At 34.2% G+C, this 16795-nt stretch overlaps 1 protein-coding gene across 4 annotated transcripts in view; it reads right to left on the bottom strand.

The window, feature by feature from the left end:
* Positions 1 to 267: 267 nt before the first annotated feature.
* The window catches only part of LOC116343838 (irregular chiasm C-roughest protein-like), a 117857-nt gene continuing 101329 nt past the window's right edge, over positions 268 to 16795 (bottom strand). For 2 of the 4 annotated variants that reach the window (XM_031772096.1, XM_031772097.1), the window contains 14 exons: positions 15502 to 16028; positions 15230 to 15391; positions 15059 to 15124; positions 14822 to 14973; positions 13365 to 13565; positions 8119 to 8298; positions 6764 to 6866; positions 6516 to 6643; positions 6211 to 6423; positions 5885 to 6092; positions 5630 to 5760; positions 5257 to 5462; positions 4844 to 5130; positions 268 to 4591 (listed from right to left, as the gene is read on the bottom strand). In XM_031772096.1, coding sequence (XP_031627956.1) covers positions 4281 to 4591; positions 4844 to 5130; positions 5257 to 5462; positions 5630 to 5760; positions 5885 to 6092; positions 6211 to 6423; positions 6516 to 6643; positions 6764 to 6866; positions 8119 to 8298; positions 13365 to 13565; positions 14822 to 14973; positions 15059 to 15124; positions 15230 to 15391; positions 15502 to 15739 — 2586 coding nt within the window. In that variant the 5' untranslated portion in view covers positions 15740 to 16028 and the 3' untranslated portion in view covers positions 268 to 4280. The remainder of the gene's footprint in view (positions 4592 to 4843; positions 5131 to 5256; positions 5463 to 5629; positions 5761 to 5884; positions 6093 to 6210; positions 6424 to 6515; positions 6644 to 6763; positions 6867 to 8118; positions 8299 to 13364; positions 13566 to 14821; positions 14974 to 15058; positions 15125 to 15229; positions 15392 to 15501; positions 16029 to 16795) is intronic. The other 2 variants (XM_031772099.1, XM_031772100.1) reach the window with 2 other exon arrangements.

Raw genomic sequence — 16795 nt, 5'->3', positions numbered from 1 at the left:
CCTGGATACACAGTGTATTGCGCCCATTCAACGAATTTATCGAACAAACATTGACGTTGCAAAAAATATCTATATCTGAAATGGAAAAGAGTAATCGGTTCGAAATGGCAAAAAAAACGAACATCTTATTTTTCAATATGATTTTATTTTACCTTTTTTCAAAAAAAAACTTTCTGATTATTTTTTTTTTTTTACAAAAAAAGAGAGACAAAAAGAATTTGTTCAGTAGTTTAAAAACCAAAAAAATAATTGATCGATTTTCCATGTTACATATACAATTTTTGAATTAATATAATCAAAATCGAGTTTTCAACGGATCTTTGCTTTCTTTTGGATATCGACAACGATTCAAAGCGTAAAGCATTAATCATTTATTTTATTAATTGAAACTTTTTCCGATACTTTTATTGGCCTATTTCTTTGAAATTTTATTTATATGGAAGATGTTTTCATTCTCATTGCGTTCAATGATATATATAGCAAATATCACGTCATCATAACTTCTTTCCACTTTTTCAATACTTCCCCAATCTCTATCTCTCTCTACACAATATGATGAAATCAGAGAAAGATACACATTGGCGATATTTATCATTGACACAGTTTCCTTTTGTTTAAATAAATTAATATTTTAGTATTAAATATGTTGGTTGAATTCGGTAGTTATTGTTTTTTTTTTCTGTTTGAATATACACTTAAACAAAAAGCAAACACATAGCACGTTCAAAGTGAAATACAAAAAAAAATTGAAGTATTCGAAATACCCAAACATATGGACTCAAAAAAATAACTGCAAGTGTTGTCAAAGCCAGATATAATTGTAATATAATTTCATTTTCGGGTCGTTGAGTATTCGAAATGTCCAACATTTCATTGTTCTCTGGCATCAGCAAATGTGATTCATTGATCATTTTAACTGCCAAAATGTGCCTTGGACTATTGAATAAATCAAAATTTCTTGTTTGCCTTTATCGCAAAAGTCGTACTTGGTCTACATTTAAATTGACAAAAAAATTGAAAGTTAATAAATCCGAAAAAATTGGAAGGAAAAAAAATCAAATTTACGAAAAAAATCCGTTTCGATGATTATCAACATTTATTACATTTAATATTAAATATTATGTTGTTTGAAATGTATGTTCATTTTTAGGCATGATTTTTCTTTTTTTTTCATATCATTTAAAATATATAATAATTGCGTACTTTTTTACAGTGCACACATTAGCTACTTATCTCACTAAATCCAATTGAATTTACGAAATTGACTTTGAATAAATGTTTTACTGATTTTTCTTTTAGAAATTACGATATGTACAGAATTTTATTTTCAGAAACAAGAAAAAAACGGTTCCCATCGTTTAACTCTTTCCATGCGTTCAATTTTGTGGATTAAACATTTTTTTGTCTAATTCTTTTTTTTCTTCACTAGATCGATATTTAATGCTTGAAATTCATCTACAATTTCACGATATTTTAATATGTATTCATTTCATAAAACTAACTACTAGTACATACAGCATACAATTTAATAACATTTTCTTTCTTTTTTAATTTTTTTAAAAACAATCTTATCAGTTAAGGACTCAAACTTAGAGTTCGTTTTCATTTTTGTTTTAAACAATTGCTTACTTGAAAATGTCATTTATTTTTCTTCTTCAATTTTTTGGTAGATTGTGAAGTACATTTTTTTTTGTAACAATGAAAAGCTCAATGATTCAAACTTTCGTCAGCTGATCAAAAATTTTCTCCAACTGTAGCATTCTTACATTGTTTATTTTCTTTTGTCAACTTTTTGGAGTTAAAATATAAAACGAGAATAAAACAATAAATTAATTAAATAAATGAGAATTGATTTTTCTGGAAACTGAAGTAAAATTGGCAAACTGACACCTAAAAAGACTAAAAGTAACAAGGTTGTCAGTGTAGTTGGTTCACCATTTGAAATACTGACTATACTGAGTACTTTTAACAATTTGGTTTGTCCGTTTGCCCCTTGGAAGCAAATCTTATTTACATTTGTAAATTGTCAAATCCTATTTGAAGTTTATAAAAAAAAGAAAAACTTAAGCGAAAAAGGAATTAGGAATGAATAATGTTTGACAATAACATTTATGGAATTTGTATTACGGATCAACTACATTAAATTTCTCATCTTTTTATTCTTTTTTTTTTTTTAAATAAATAGCAATAATGGATATCAAGAATGTGATTTGGCACGAAAAATGCCCACAAAATTAAAAATGCTGTCTTAACTTCGTTCGGAGATGCTATGGTATGCTCAGTTTTAAATGGAATGAATAAAGTTCATATGTTTGCAAGTAAAATTTGTTAAAACATTTTGGGATGGAATTTCGATGTACAATTTTACATCAGGGGCGTTATGGAGCAAAAATGGCATATATTCCACCAGAATTTATTGCAAAAGGGGAATTTTAATCAAAGTGCCAACTGTTCATTCACATTTTAAATTTGTTTGCTTATGGGGTTTCGATTTTCGTTCACCATTCAGGTAAATTTATAGCCATTCATCATTTAATTATTTTAACTTAACTGCGTGTGTGTTTGAATTCGATTGCGTTATTTAAACGATTGACCCTTATTATTATAAACCATGCAATAAATACTTCAACCTCTATCTTAATAGAACCATGTAGAACTTTTCATATGTGTTTTTTCTTTGTTTTCTTCAATAAACTTAAAATCATGTTTCATAAAATGTCTTTGGTAATATATTTTTGTTGCAGCAGCATCATTAACTCTGATTTTTTTTTCTTTTCATTAAAAACTAAACTAGTGGTAGATCGTAATTGTGTGTATTTTTCATATATAAATTGGTTTTCCCTTCATTCAAATGATGCCATTGATTTTAATTGGGTATTACTGTCCAGTAAAAGCATTTTTTTAAATAATTTCTTTCATAAATTTGCTGCTGTCGTTATCATTAAAATCTACTCGGTTTTAATTCCATTAAAATATTTACACAATTTACTTTTCAAGCATATATATATACTATATGTATAATCAATTGGCAAACGGCTCCCCTTTAAAAAGGTATACAATAATTTAAATGTTAGGTATTTTCTTCTTTACCATCATCATTTTCGGTTTTTATCTTTTCTCATTTCGATTAAACGTTTAAGGCCCCATTTTCATCATTCAACAGAATAAAACAAACGTTAGAAACGTAAAATAAACGTCAATAAACAGACTTACTCAATCGCTTATATATGTTACGTCCTATCGAATCTCGGTAATTTGCAATTAATTCCTACATATTTCAACTAACAAAATGCGTTACTGGATCTTTTGAATCCATTTCGGCATTTTTTCAAAAAAATTATTTACCTTTGCCCGATTTTCAATTTGACATATTTACATAGATCGATTCATAGTCGTTTTGCTTCCGCACTACACACTCACTAGAATTTTCTGTTTCTCAATTTTCTTATATGTATATTCGACGATTTTCTTCATTCGAATGTTCATGTTTATTCCATTTCAATTTTTAAAACGATTGAATAGGTATAATATATACTATTACATTAAAATTTATCAGTCAGATGTACTCAGAGAGATTTGATTTTACTCCAAAAAATGGTTCGATTTATAATGGTGAATCACATGTTGCACTGAGCGAGATGAGTGATTCCGGGAGTATAATACGGCAGAACAATGACACGTAATAATACATGATTATTATCCAAATAATTCTCTGCGATGCAATGATAGTGTTTCACATCATTTTTGTTGTTGTTGTTGCACTTCTTGGAGTTTTTTTTACTCATTATTTTGATTTGGTTTTACAGCTTAATACAGTTTATTTTGTACAGTCGCACGCTCTCTTTGTGTTCGATCGCTTGCATGAAACTACTGGTGTAAGCGACCGAGTGACGGTGGTAAATTCACGCAACCATACACATTTTGCTTTCAATTCAAATCACTATCATTGAAGAATATCGAGGAGTTGGAAAGGGCTTGCTCGCCTTTCAGACGATATTTGTTCTGGCATTGATTGTAAATTGATATGGCAATAAAGGAAGGAAAGGCGCTGCACAATGGGCCTCGCATCGCATGAACATGTATTCAGAAGATGAACAGCTGGCTATTTTCCATCGGCACGTCACATTGAGTGGTTTGCCATTTGCCAGAGAATATGTAGATCATTGTAGGTGTGTATGTATGTAGTGATAAGACTTGATTATGTGTATGGATGAGTGCGAGAACGAGCGACGCATTTGAATCCATGTATGTATTGTGCGGCAATGAGTCTCTCAATTAAATTAAACATGCGTTGCAAGTGCACCTTTTTTCAAATGTCCATTAGCTGGCAATATAAATTGACCCGATGGACTGGATGACGTTGGTAGTGGAGCTTTTATCGATGTTGTACTTGTACTGACAATGCCGGATGTTGTAGCTGTATTACGTGTTGCATTATATGGCGGGGGTGCTGGTGTGGCTGATGGATTTGCTGTACTTGGCGGTGGTAAAGGCGGCAGCGATGCATTCGACGTTCGCAAAAATGGATTAGCATATGTGGCACGATATCGTAAATCTACATTTAAACCATTCTGTAGCAATGGTTGTTGACCTTTTTTGCACAATTTGCAATTCAAAAAAGCACACCAACCAAAAGAAAAAGAGTTTAAGCAGCAACAGCGGCAACAGCAGTGGAAAAGAGAAGAGCAAAAAACTCATTAGAATTGAAAGTCAATGTTCATTTGCATAAAATCCAGATGGATAGAGAGGGGGAGAGAACAATGTACGATCAAATTTCGCCCATTGCTCATTGTTTTTGAAAACACAGAGACGGAAAATCTGAAATTGCATTCAAAATACTCACTTAAAATACTATTTTGTAGTGAATTGAAACTGCCATGCACGTTTGGCAATCCAATATCTTGCCGTGAATCAACCGTTGTCGATCGACTATTCCGAGTCAATGTTGAATTCACACTCGGCACCTGGCCATTTGGATAATATGTGGTATCACTACTCGTATTACTACTACCATTTCGTAATAGTAATGTTGATTGTGATGGTGGACTATAATCGGCTGCATTTGCGACGTAGCCATTGTTATTTTGACCAGTTTTCGATTGACCCGTATCTGTAAAGTCGCCCGAATATCTACGTATTTATGGAACAAATGGAGAACATTGTGTAAAATTCATTTAAATTGCACAAAATTTATAGTGTTATATTACTACAACTGAATACAGCACAGAAATGATGAGATCGAAACATAATATTCACCTGTATTGAGATGCAACGCCTCCAAGTGGCCCAATTACACTGCCAGTTGTGTTGTATGTACTTGTGTCCGGAATGTGCGTCATCAAATTATTACCATCGACCGTTGTGTGTGCGTAGTCATTTCGAATGTCAATTTTTGTCTCGTTTATCAAATTCGATGTCCGTTCGCAACCCTTAAATTCCTTTTTGTTAATATTCTTATCGTTCTAGTATTGAGTTTATCGCATCGCATTGCACAAGAGAAATATTTGATTTGATTTTGTTAAAGTGAATGGGAAAATTGTTCATTTCATTCTCAAAATTTCTCATTTCTTTTTAGGTCTTTGTTTAAGGGAAGTATAATAATAAAAGATCATTTTTTTGAAATACTTACGGTTGGTATTACATCAGCTGGTTTCAGCCGTTTTTTTGTCCGCCGGCAAAATAGTATAAATACAACGAGAATTAAGATGATTATAACAAAGGATACAGAAGCTACGATGATACTTAATACTGGACTTGTTTCTGCAAAAGAAAAAAAACAACATTTACGTTACATTTCCGTATCTTAAGCATTATTTTTAAGTATGAATTGGTGATTTGGTAACAAAAATCTTGTATTCGATTCATGTGGTGTTTATTTATTTACCTTGTCGAAGTAATTCAATTTCCAAAATGTCGTTGCCGTGCTCATTAACAACGGTACAATTATAAGAGCCAAAATGTTTTGATTGGCTTTCTCGTATAATCAATATTGATTTGATGCCTTCTGGCAATGGTTCTTCGATAATTGAATAATCGGGATTGTTATTCGTACTGATTTCATGCCCCATGAATGTCCATGAAACGTGTCTTGCCTATTTTTTTTTTTTTTTTTGGTTTCAGAAAAAAGAAAAACCACATAATGACAAACATATTTGATGGGAGCGTAAAAAAGAGAACAGTGAATAGCAAAAAAATAGAGAAGAGCTTTACCTTGGGCACAGAAAATGCTGTGCATTCGATCCGAGTATTAACGCCAGTGATACCATACTGTCGCCGGGCTGATGTAATTGTAGGTGGACCTTTCAAGTAAACCGATGCCGTTGCCGATATTTCAGGAAAACCAACAACACTCGCTTTGCAAAAATATTTGCCAGCTGTTTCGGTTGAGACGATTATTGTTAAATTTGACGAAGCACCAACGACCTATGTGATTAGAGTAAAACGAAATATGTGATAAAATTACCATACCATTATTCTTATTATTACAGATTATTTATATAAATGACTCTACTCACTTTATCGTTTGGTTCATGAATCCATAGAATATCGGGCAATGGATTGCCAATTACATCACACGTCAAAGAAATCGTTGCTCCATGATCGGCTTCAATCGATTTAGGTCGAGACTTGAACACTGGCCCATCTATTTATACAAAAAAAAAAAAAACAATATATATTCCAATTCAATTTGGCAGTGTTGCGAAAACAACTTGGGCTTAGTGAAAATGAAGATTGACGCTGCAGCTGAAAAGCAAATACTTACAGCTAATATCGAGTGCTTCACTCTCCTCACTTTTTCCGACCGCATTGTGAACTTCACACTTGACCATTCCGTCATGATATTTTCGTGTGATGTTTGGAATTACCTGCAAAATGAACAATTTCAGTTTTAAATCTAAATCTGGCATTTTGAGTGTCATTTCTCTCAAATGAATTGCAGTCGTCTGACCACAGTAAAAAAAAACAGCATCGAAAATTGGTCATTTCATTTAAGCTAATTTCGAAGAAATGAATGTTCTAAATGAGCTTGAAAATGTGACTAATTGAAACGGAAAACGTTCAGAAATAAAGTGCAAGAAGTAGCCAGTGTGCAAGCCATTGAAGCAAATTTAACGTCTTTTGAAGTCATCAGTGCATACACATCGTATTTTATGTGCAGGCATATCAACCACACAGACAGATAGATGGATAGATGTATCTGAAAATGATATTTCATCATGTATGCTACGTATAAAAAAGCCAATCCATTTTCCAACGATCAAAGGTGAAATTAGCAAAGCTACAAAAGTCACTCTTATCTCATCGGTCTGCAAACATTTATGAAAACTTTTTGGCTTTTAATCAAACATTTATATTTTAAGCTGACTCAACATTCATGCCGAACATTATGCACTTTGGCCAAGGCTCATACATTCACTCACACACACAAACGCAAATCACTCTCAACAAAATTCCGAAACCGAATTCAAATTCCAAATTGTGATTCATTCGTACGGTCGTTCTGCTGCTGATATATGTAAACGAGTAACCGAGATTCGAGCTCGAGCATAATACATAGCAATGGCAATGACAACGACAACGAATGAAACGAGTTGAAAAGAGAAATAAAATTTTTAATTTGCATTTCAAATGTAAAGTGCTGGGAGACGGTGCATTTAAATTGAACCTTTGGCACGATCTGTATCTCTCTACACCTATTTGAGGTAAAAATTTGCAAGATATTCTTATTATTCAGGCCATTTGGTTTGCTATTTGCCACTGTTGGCCGATACGATTCTGCTTCGTTGTTCATTTTCGTGATATGTGCGGTTGCATCAGGTAAATGCTTTACGAAAACTTTTCGAAGCGAAATATGCGTCATCATGAGGGACGCTTTGTGTCATCGAAACCGCATCCATGCATTCGAATACATTGTGACTGAATGTGTGTTTGGGTTTTAGTAAACATTTGGATCGTTGATTTTCGGCTGACTTTCTAAATTGCATAGTCATTTACCGTTTATAAGCGTAAGCCATGTTTTCATGGGACAAAGTTATCATCATCATCGTTGCCGTTTCTCTAGCACAATTTTCTTGTTATATGTCGGTATATATACTATAGATATAAAGACAAACTTACCATTTCGGTTGTATAGTCACCGGCAACAAGTTCTTCATTAATGTACCATCGATACGTTACGTTTGGCGGATTGGCATCAGCACGGCACAAAAATCGCACATCACTACCTTCGGGGATGCGGGAACCAGTCAGTGTACTCTCTCCAATGACCGAAATCGACACTTTCGGAGCATATTTAACCTTTTAACAAAATATCAAAAGTAACAATGTTAGAATATTTGAATCGGTGAAACACGAGGACGATTAGAACCAAGACCGACTGACACGACTGCCATACAATTTCAGATTGCTCTAATTGTCGCCAAAAATGAATTCTAAAGAAGTCATTTATTTATTCAAAATTAGATTTATTTAAGCATTGATATTCAAAAAATGAAAAATTTATTTAACTCCTGTACCTAGAGCCACACCGCTAATATTTCCTTAGTATCGAAGAAACTAAACTTTTTAAACTAATTGATTGATGTGTATAATTAGTAAAAACAAATTTGGGGTATGATTTTTTCCACTCTCATATACGTGTCATTGTCTATATTTTAAAGAAGCGATAAGATTACTGCCTAAAATGATAAAAAAATAAAATTCACACATAGTTGGCGCTACATTCTATGTAATAAGCGTATACTTTCCACTTGATCCGTTGCAACGGAAAACAAGTTTGCTAGAATGCAGCGCCAACTATACGTGAATTTTATTTTTTATCGTTTTAGGCAATAAATCTATGGTTTTCTTATGGCTTCTTTAAGAAAAAGCAATTTAATAAAATTTTACATTTGGCTTTTTTTTTCAAATTGAAAAATTCAAAATGAAATCATTATTTGTTATATCAAATTAAGAATAAAATAGTAATTTGAATTAATTGATTGTAATATTAATTCCTTACAATCGATCCAAATCTTTTTTTTCTCTTTCTATTCTATCTTCTATGCCAATTTATTGGATTATGAAGTACACAAATTCAATCTTTTTTTTAAAAAAATCAAATACTATGCCAACTAGAGTTCAATCGATAATTAGACAACTTCACACCGAACCACATTCAATAAACACTTGTTTCTCGCATTGTATTGATGGTGATGTTCCGTTCTGTTTGTATTTCAAAAAAAAAAATAAACAGTTAGAAATAGGGACATGCAATAAGCACTTTTTGATCGCATTGTATTGATGGCGACAAGGGGTTAATCTAGGGGCTTGCATGTAAGATTTTCTTTCCAGAATTCGACGAATAAACAATAGTATAACAAATCATGCAAATGTTTACAAATAATGCAAATTTTTACCGATTTCACTATTTTGTGCCAAAAATCTACCGATATTGGCCGATATGCGAAGTGTGTGTGTTCTGGAAGTGGGCTTTGGTGGATCCTCAGGATCATCAGAACCGCTCCCAGTTCTGGAAGTGGACCCTCAGGATGGGCCAAGGGATTGTCAAACCATGGTCTGGTCCATCCAGAGGATCCACCAAAACCCACTTCCAGAACGGAGCGGTTCTGATGATCCTGATGACCCACCAAAGTCCACTTCCAGAACAATTATTTATCAAAAAAATACCCGAATATAACCGGTATTTTACAGATATGCCGATATTCCGCCGATATTTCAACGATATGCCAATATGCAACGATAATGCAAATTTCATCCAATAAAAATACATGAAAATACGGCAAGAGGAATTCACGTAAATTCACACTTTTGAATCGTTATTGATGAGTTATCGGTTATTGATGAGTTCGGTGAATTTGTGTGAATAGAATGAAATGTGTCAAAGTAATGAAGTGAGGTTATGATAACCGCAATATTTTTTAATTTATTATTTTTTCAATATTTCCGATTGTTTTCGATAGGAAATCGCTCAAAATTGAAAATAAAATTAATTTTTATTAAAAAATATAAAAAACATTTACAATTTCGTTACACAAAATATAAATATTGCAGTAATTGCCAGCAGAAACTATTCACCACTATCTCACATATTTGAATGAAAACGCAGTAGAATTCACTGGAATTCATTCGTTTGCTGAAAAATTCAGTTAATTTAGATATTATTATAGAATTCAGTCGTTGCAATTTTGAATTAAGCCCCTAGATGGCGATCTTTGAAATTTGTTGAAAAAAATTTTTTTTTGGACGGTCGAAAAATTGATTTTCAAAAATAAATTTTAATTTAAAAAATGAGTGAAGGAATAACGTGTTCATTAGAAGAATTCTGTCGCATAGACGACATACGTCGATTCAACATTGTCGATTTGTTTATCGGAGGTGAAACGAAAACATCGAAATCAAAAAATACAAATATATTTGAACCAATCATTGATGGACCATTACTAAAAGAGCACGTCACAAATGGATCAATTGAAAATATACTGATCGAACATTTTCCAATGGGCGACAATGTATTAAAACAGATTTTCATCGAACAAGTATAAGAATTTGTTTGAGTTGTGTTATTCGGATGACAAACCGACCCAAAATACGAAAACATCATCCAAAACGCGACTATTCTATTGGTTAATAATTTTGTTTTTTCACCCGATGAGAACAGTAAATTGATGAATCGATTTATGACTCTGAAAAATGGAACTGTCGTCATAACGAAAAAGACTTTTTGCTTCGAAGAAACACAAGTGAACGAAAGAAATCTCAACAATATTTCCTCGATGATGTATGTTGAGAAAACAGTTTTGGGTGAAGTTTCTTGGACAAATACCAAAATCCCATACTACATACATCGTGTGGATCGCACAAAATCCGATGCATTTTTCAAAGAACGGAGAGTGGCGGTCGAAGAGTTTGTGGTTGCGAAAAATTTAGTTCGGAGTAATGACGATTATGAAAAGGTGTTAAAGAAGTATCCAACTTTGTCACGGTCCGAGTACGAATCTGCTCAGCGAAATATAAATCTGTAATACTTATCAAATATTCATTTTTTTGGAGAGTATGGAAAAGAAGTACAACAAAGAAGAAGACATTGATGTGTTGAGCACAGACAATATATTTAGCTGCCGTCATCTGGATATTTCAGCTCATCTGGATGCCGTCAGCAGATGATGCGAAGTGAAAACAATAGAAGTGATTGTTATAGTAATACCAGTATATAGCAAGCTTATATACCTATAACAATCAATTCTATTGTTTTCACTTTGTATCATCTGCTGACGATATCCAGATGACGGCAGCTAAATATATTGTCTGGTTGAGCAAAGGAACAGTTCCAAGGACTTTACCAATTCATTTACAGGATACAAATGGCCAAAATATTGTTTCACAATATTGCGTAGTGTGCGGAAAGGAATTCAAGTCCACAGGTGATAATACACGCCATGTTACCGACAAAATTCGTGACGAGGAACACCGAATCGCATATTTGGATGCAAGAAAGAAATTCTTTCATGTAATAGGGATGTCATTTGTCCAAGCGCTACAGCGCCGCCGCCGCCACCACCACCACATAAACCAAAAATGTGCGATATCTGTGATAAAAGTTACCAAAGTCAAGAGAGTCCAACTAATCACAAACGCGACAAACACTCAGGAGCAGGGACCGGTTCGCGCATATTTCTATGCTTGCCTAAATACGCTAGGTAGCATAGATATGCCAAGCATAGCCGCAAACGCAACCGACGCATCGCCGTTCACTCTATATGAACAATACAACGAACATGTATGCAGGCGACCGTGCATTGAGAGACGTACGCATACAATATAGCTCGAATCGAATGGCGACGGGTGCGTTGCGGCTTGCGTCTCCGCTATGCTTAGCATAGCTATCAGGCATAGAAATATGCGCGAACCGGTCCCTGCTCAGGAGTCGTCTATAAAAGCCGAGAATGCTCAAAAGCATATACCGAAAAGGTGACATGAAGAGACACATCGAAAGTGTACACAGCAAAGAACCACCAAAATTCAAATGCTCTGAATGTAATTATGCAACCAGCCACAATGGGGCCTTGAAAAGACACATAAACTCGCACATTCGAAGATCTCTTGTAAATGAACAGCAAGGCGTCACCGAAAAATTTCAATGCGACTTCTGCGAATTCAAAACAAAAACAACAAAACTACTTAAGAATCACATTAGACATAAGCATACCACCTAAATGAAATGTCAAATCGATCTAAAGTTATTATTTGAAATTAATTATTTGAATAGACAAAGCTATTATTTAAACACCATTGTCATCAACGTATGCCAAACGAATAAACAAAATTACCAACAAATACAAAACACACATACATGAACGCATATACAAATTATATTGCCAAATCAAATTAGGAATGCGGTTTGTTGTTGCAAACTTCAAAGCCCATTCCATGCTAAGCTACATATAAAACAAATAACAAAATATGCTGTTTGCTTTAAAGATTTCTCACCGGAATGTTTCAGAATATTTAAAATTTGCATTTGATTATTGATTATCGAAAAATGTTTGCCGAAAGCAATCAAATTTCGAGTCAAAGCATTTACTGCCCGAGTACACCGGCGGCGCTCTTTACAGAGCGTGTGAGCTCTTATTGACGTTCTTCTGAATATCTTTTTATTCATCTTCTTTACAATATAAGCAGCAACGAAGAAGAGCTGTATCATACACAGCAACGAACACAGTACATACGAAATATATACAAGAACTAATGCAATGGTTACAAGATTTGTAGTTAGTCAGTGACTCACTAGCACTGTGTTTGTTGCTGTGTATGATATAGCTCTTCTTCGTCGCTGCTTATATTGTAAAGAAGATGAATAAAAAGAAATTCAGAAGAGTGTCAGTAAGAGCGCACACGCTCTGTAAAGAGCGGCGCCGGTATACTCGGGTGTTGCTTTGTTTTCCTTTCGGATGATTTTAATTTGAAGTGCTTTACATTTCAATCTATATCGAAATTATATCGTGTTTCACTTAAACTTTACTTCCAATTCCAGAAGAATGAAAAAAAAAAAAAATAGCCATCGGGGCAGAAAACTAATTTCATCTATGAAAACAATGCCAACTAAAGTTTGATAAATTCAATTTTTTAATTTTCATCAATATTTTTTCATCTTTCTTTATCTAGTGAATTGTATTTGAAAAAAAAAATCCAAATTGGATTCAGAATATTAATTCAATAGTCTTCGTTTTCATAACTTCGATTTCTATTATGTTCAAATTTAAGAAAAAAAAAGAAAACCCTGGTGAATGTTGCCCTATTTCAATGCGCTCTATTTATTCAGAAGCAAAAAATGGTATATGACGAAAAAAACGTAAGTAACTTACCTCGAGTTTGAGTTTAGCAGCTCGGTAACTTCTGTCGGCGGTGTTTTGTGCTTGGCATGTGAACGTTGTATTGTGATGTTCCTTTTTCGGTGTCAGCTTTAGAATTGATTTAGCTGTAACGCGTCTTGAATCTGATAATGGTTCCTTCATATAATCAATGCCGGTTGTTAAAACGTTTCCCAAACCGTCGATCCATGTTATCTGTTTTATGTGCGCACCAACGCCACCACGTTGATCGAATTAACGAATGAAACAAGAAAAGGAGAGAAAAAAATATGCGCTCGTAAAAAAAATGTCGAAAAAAATCGAAACGGAAAATCATGTACAAATTGAACACCCAAAATCAACCGAGACAAAAAAAACCAGCCCGATATGAATATGTATTGTATGCATTTGAGAAGAGCAACAAAAAGGGAACTAAAATCAAAATAGCAAGTCAGTAGAAAATGTGTCGCAATTTTTTCTCGTTCTCGATATTTTATGGTCCATTCTTTTGCTAGAGTTGAAAAGCTCGTTTGTTTTTCACACTCTTTCGCATATTCATATACTATACATGGTTAATGTGACACGAGACAATCGATTGTATGTGGCACACGGTATAGCACAATACAGCCACATATTACAAGTGTATAAAATATGAGTCTGACAATCGTTTTCCCCCCCTTTCTCTCGTCATCGTCCTCATTACTTCAATCATTTGTCTCTACGTTTTTTGTCGCGATGTGGCGAGAGAAAAAAAAATTGTGAATAGGCAATTTTTGAAAGTATTTTTTCATCGCAGTATATTGTTCCCATCTAAAACTATACTCTATGTGATGCAGTCCCAATAATATACACAGGTTGAAGCACATTGTATTACAACTCGATATAAATTGTACGTAACATACAATACATACTGCATATCTAGCACATGGAATTGAATGAGTTTAAATTTTTGTTCTTTGCTTTTTTAGTATTTTAGTTTGACTTCCGATTTCATCGCCAACCCGTTTACTGTTAATGGAACATTTTACAATGTACATATTCAGCATTGCAATGCTTCGTGTGATGAAGTTTGCCAAGCAATATTCAATAATCGCACGCGGATTTTACGAATCGAACACTTCGTCTCCCTCTCACTCTCTCTAGGTGTGTTTTTTTTTGCGGAAAGAGAGGTGGAAACTAGATTTCGCGGGAAAAATTAATGGTAAAAGTGTCGCGTATTGCGAGTAGTTGATTCATGGTTGAATTGTTTTAATGATTTTCTGCCATTTGGAGCGAACACAGCAAATGTGCCCAATCCTTTTTTCTTTCACTCTATTGCCCATTAAAATGTCGATCACTTCATATATTTGTTGTTTTTGTGTGTGTGTGTGTGTGTGTGGGATAGTGCTTGCTATATGCATTTTAGTTTTTTTGTTGTCGTCATTGAAATTGGTGTTTTTGAAATCGATTACGAGTCCATCAAACTAAATTACCTCTGCCGCCGGCTTTCCCCCCACCGACACGCATTCCAATTCGATTTCACGATCCTCGGTTGTTACAAGAAAATCACCCTGCAAAATGCGCGGTGGTTCAGGTGGCACTAGTATGGAAAGTGCTGCAAATCTCGATCGAATGCCTGGTTGACCTATGATGAGTGTGTGTTTCAAATTAGTAAAAATCTAACTATTTACGAAATAATTCTCAATACACGTATAAAATGAGTATGTTACCTTGTGGACCAGGTCCCACTTGGCACTGATACTTTGCATCATCGTCCAACATTACCGGGTAAATATCTGTGAGTTGATAGAAAAACGTGCATATAGAAACGCAATTCGTTACCATCATTGCAAATTCATAAGAATAAAAAAAACAATGTGTGTGCAATTAAAACACTGTACCTAATGAAAAATCGCCTTCTTCATCGCTGCCAATCATTGTGTAGCGTTCAAACCCGCTTAAATTACGATGCCACCCCAGCCCAAAGTCGTCCTTTGTCCACTGAAGTGTTCCTTGTTTGTTAATAACACGGCACGGCAAGGTGACCCGAGATCCAACAATGGCTGCAAAGCAATAAAAAACAATTTATCAATGCATACAAAACAAAACCAAAAAAAAAAATAGCACCGCACAAATTTTGCCATGCATGTAGGATATTAAAGAAAAATCATACCTGTTTGGTCTTGAGGCTGCATTGCAAATTTTTGTGGTTCCATGGAAAAGCGTTGTCCATGCTTATCGTTTATACCCTCGTTTGCCAATTTCGGATGGCCATCGACAATCGATACTGACTGAATCAGCAGTAGCAGCAGCACGGGTACATACCAACAATGTACATACACGATAAATCGCCTGCTGATTCCCCAATTCATACGTGGCTGGTGTAGCATTTTCCACACAATGTATGCCATATTGCGTATGGCACGTACTTTTCGATACACAGCGAGTGGTGTGTATGCGAGCAAGAAAATGTGTGTCCTGCTTCTTCTTCTTTTTCTCCTTTTTTTTTCTTTTATTTTATCGATGTTTTATGTTTACAATGTGCGTTTCGATGTGTACCAAAAATGGTGATTTTTTCGCCGTTTGCAAATACGCTGGGCTTTTGTACATGTATTCGCTTCTCCGTTCATTCGATCACAATCAAATGATGCGAATTAGTCGCTGGAAAATGGATGAATCTCTCATTTTATACGGATTTAACTGGAAGTGAAAGGAAAAACATTCAACGAGATTAGACATACCACTGTGTGTGTTCAAATATTTCACAAAATTTAATCTCTAATTCCTTAACTGATAAACATTAATTACGTTCAACAAAAACCTTATCTAATTTCCATAGCTTGTCATTTGGCTTGTGGCTGCCAGTGAACCATTTCATTTTTGGTGCGTTTAAAGCACGTTGCTGCTTTTATGTCAAGAACCCTTTGTTTTTTAATTACGTTGTCCCGATGATTTTAGTACGAATCTACTCGTTCGCTCAATACATTTGTGTATGCATTATATTTTATATTGTAGCAAATGAAATGGAAGCAAAATCATAATAATTTCATAAATTCGAGCCATTCAATTTATTTTATTTTTTACTGGAAATTTTATGCCAGAAAATATATAAAATAGGATTGTGGTGTGACGTATTCGAGCATCTTATATTTCAATGTATAAAAAAATTGAAATCACAGTGTCATTCGAGCCAAATTCATGTGGTTTTATATGGGTGCCAACGTTGAATCGATGAGGTGACTTAAGTGTAGCAAGTAGCAGATTCCAACTTTTCGCAATCTCTAAGAGTATTTTTAATGTTACAAGATATTCTTTACTTTGATGCCGAAATGGTTATCAATCTAGTTGCGGTACCTTTTTCTTCTGCTCTGCCTTCACCTCATTTCTTTCAATCGTTCGCTCACTTCATCATACACACACACACACACACACACTCACATTCAAATTTACAATTCGGACGGATACAA

Source organism: Contarinia nasturtii, unplaced genomic scaffold (genome assembly GCF_009176525.2).
Source record: "Contarinia nasturtii isolate CC-2019 unplaced genomic scaffold, AAFC_CNas_1.1 Cnas_scaffold_1037, whole genome shotgun sequence".
Lineage (NCBI taxonomy): Eukaryota > Metazoa > Arthropoda > Insecta > Diptera > Cecidomyiidae > Contarinia > Contarinia nasturtii.
The sequence above is the reverse complement of the archived record's forward strand: the minus strand, read 5'-3'. Positions and strand labels throughout refer to the sequence as shown.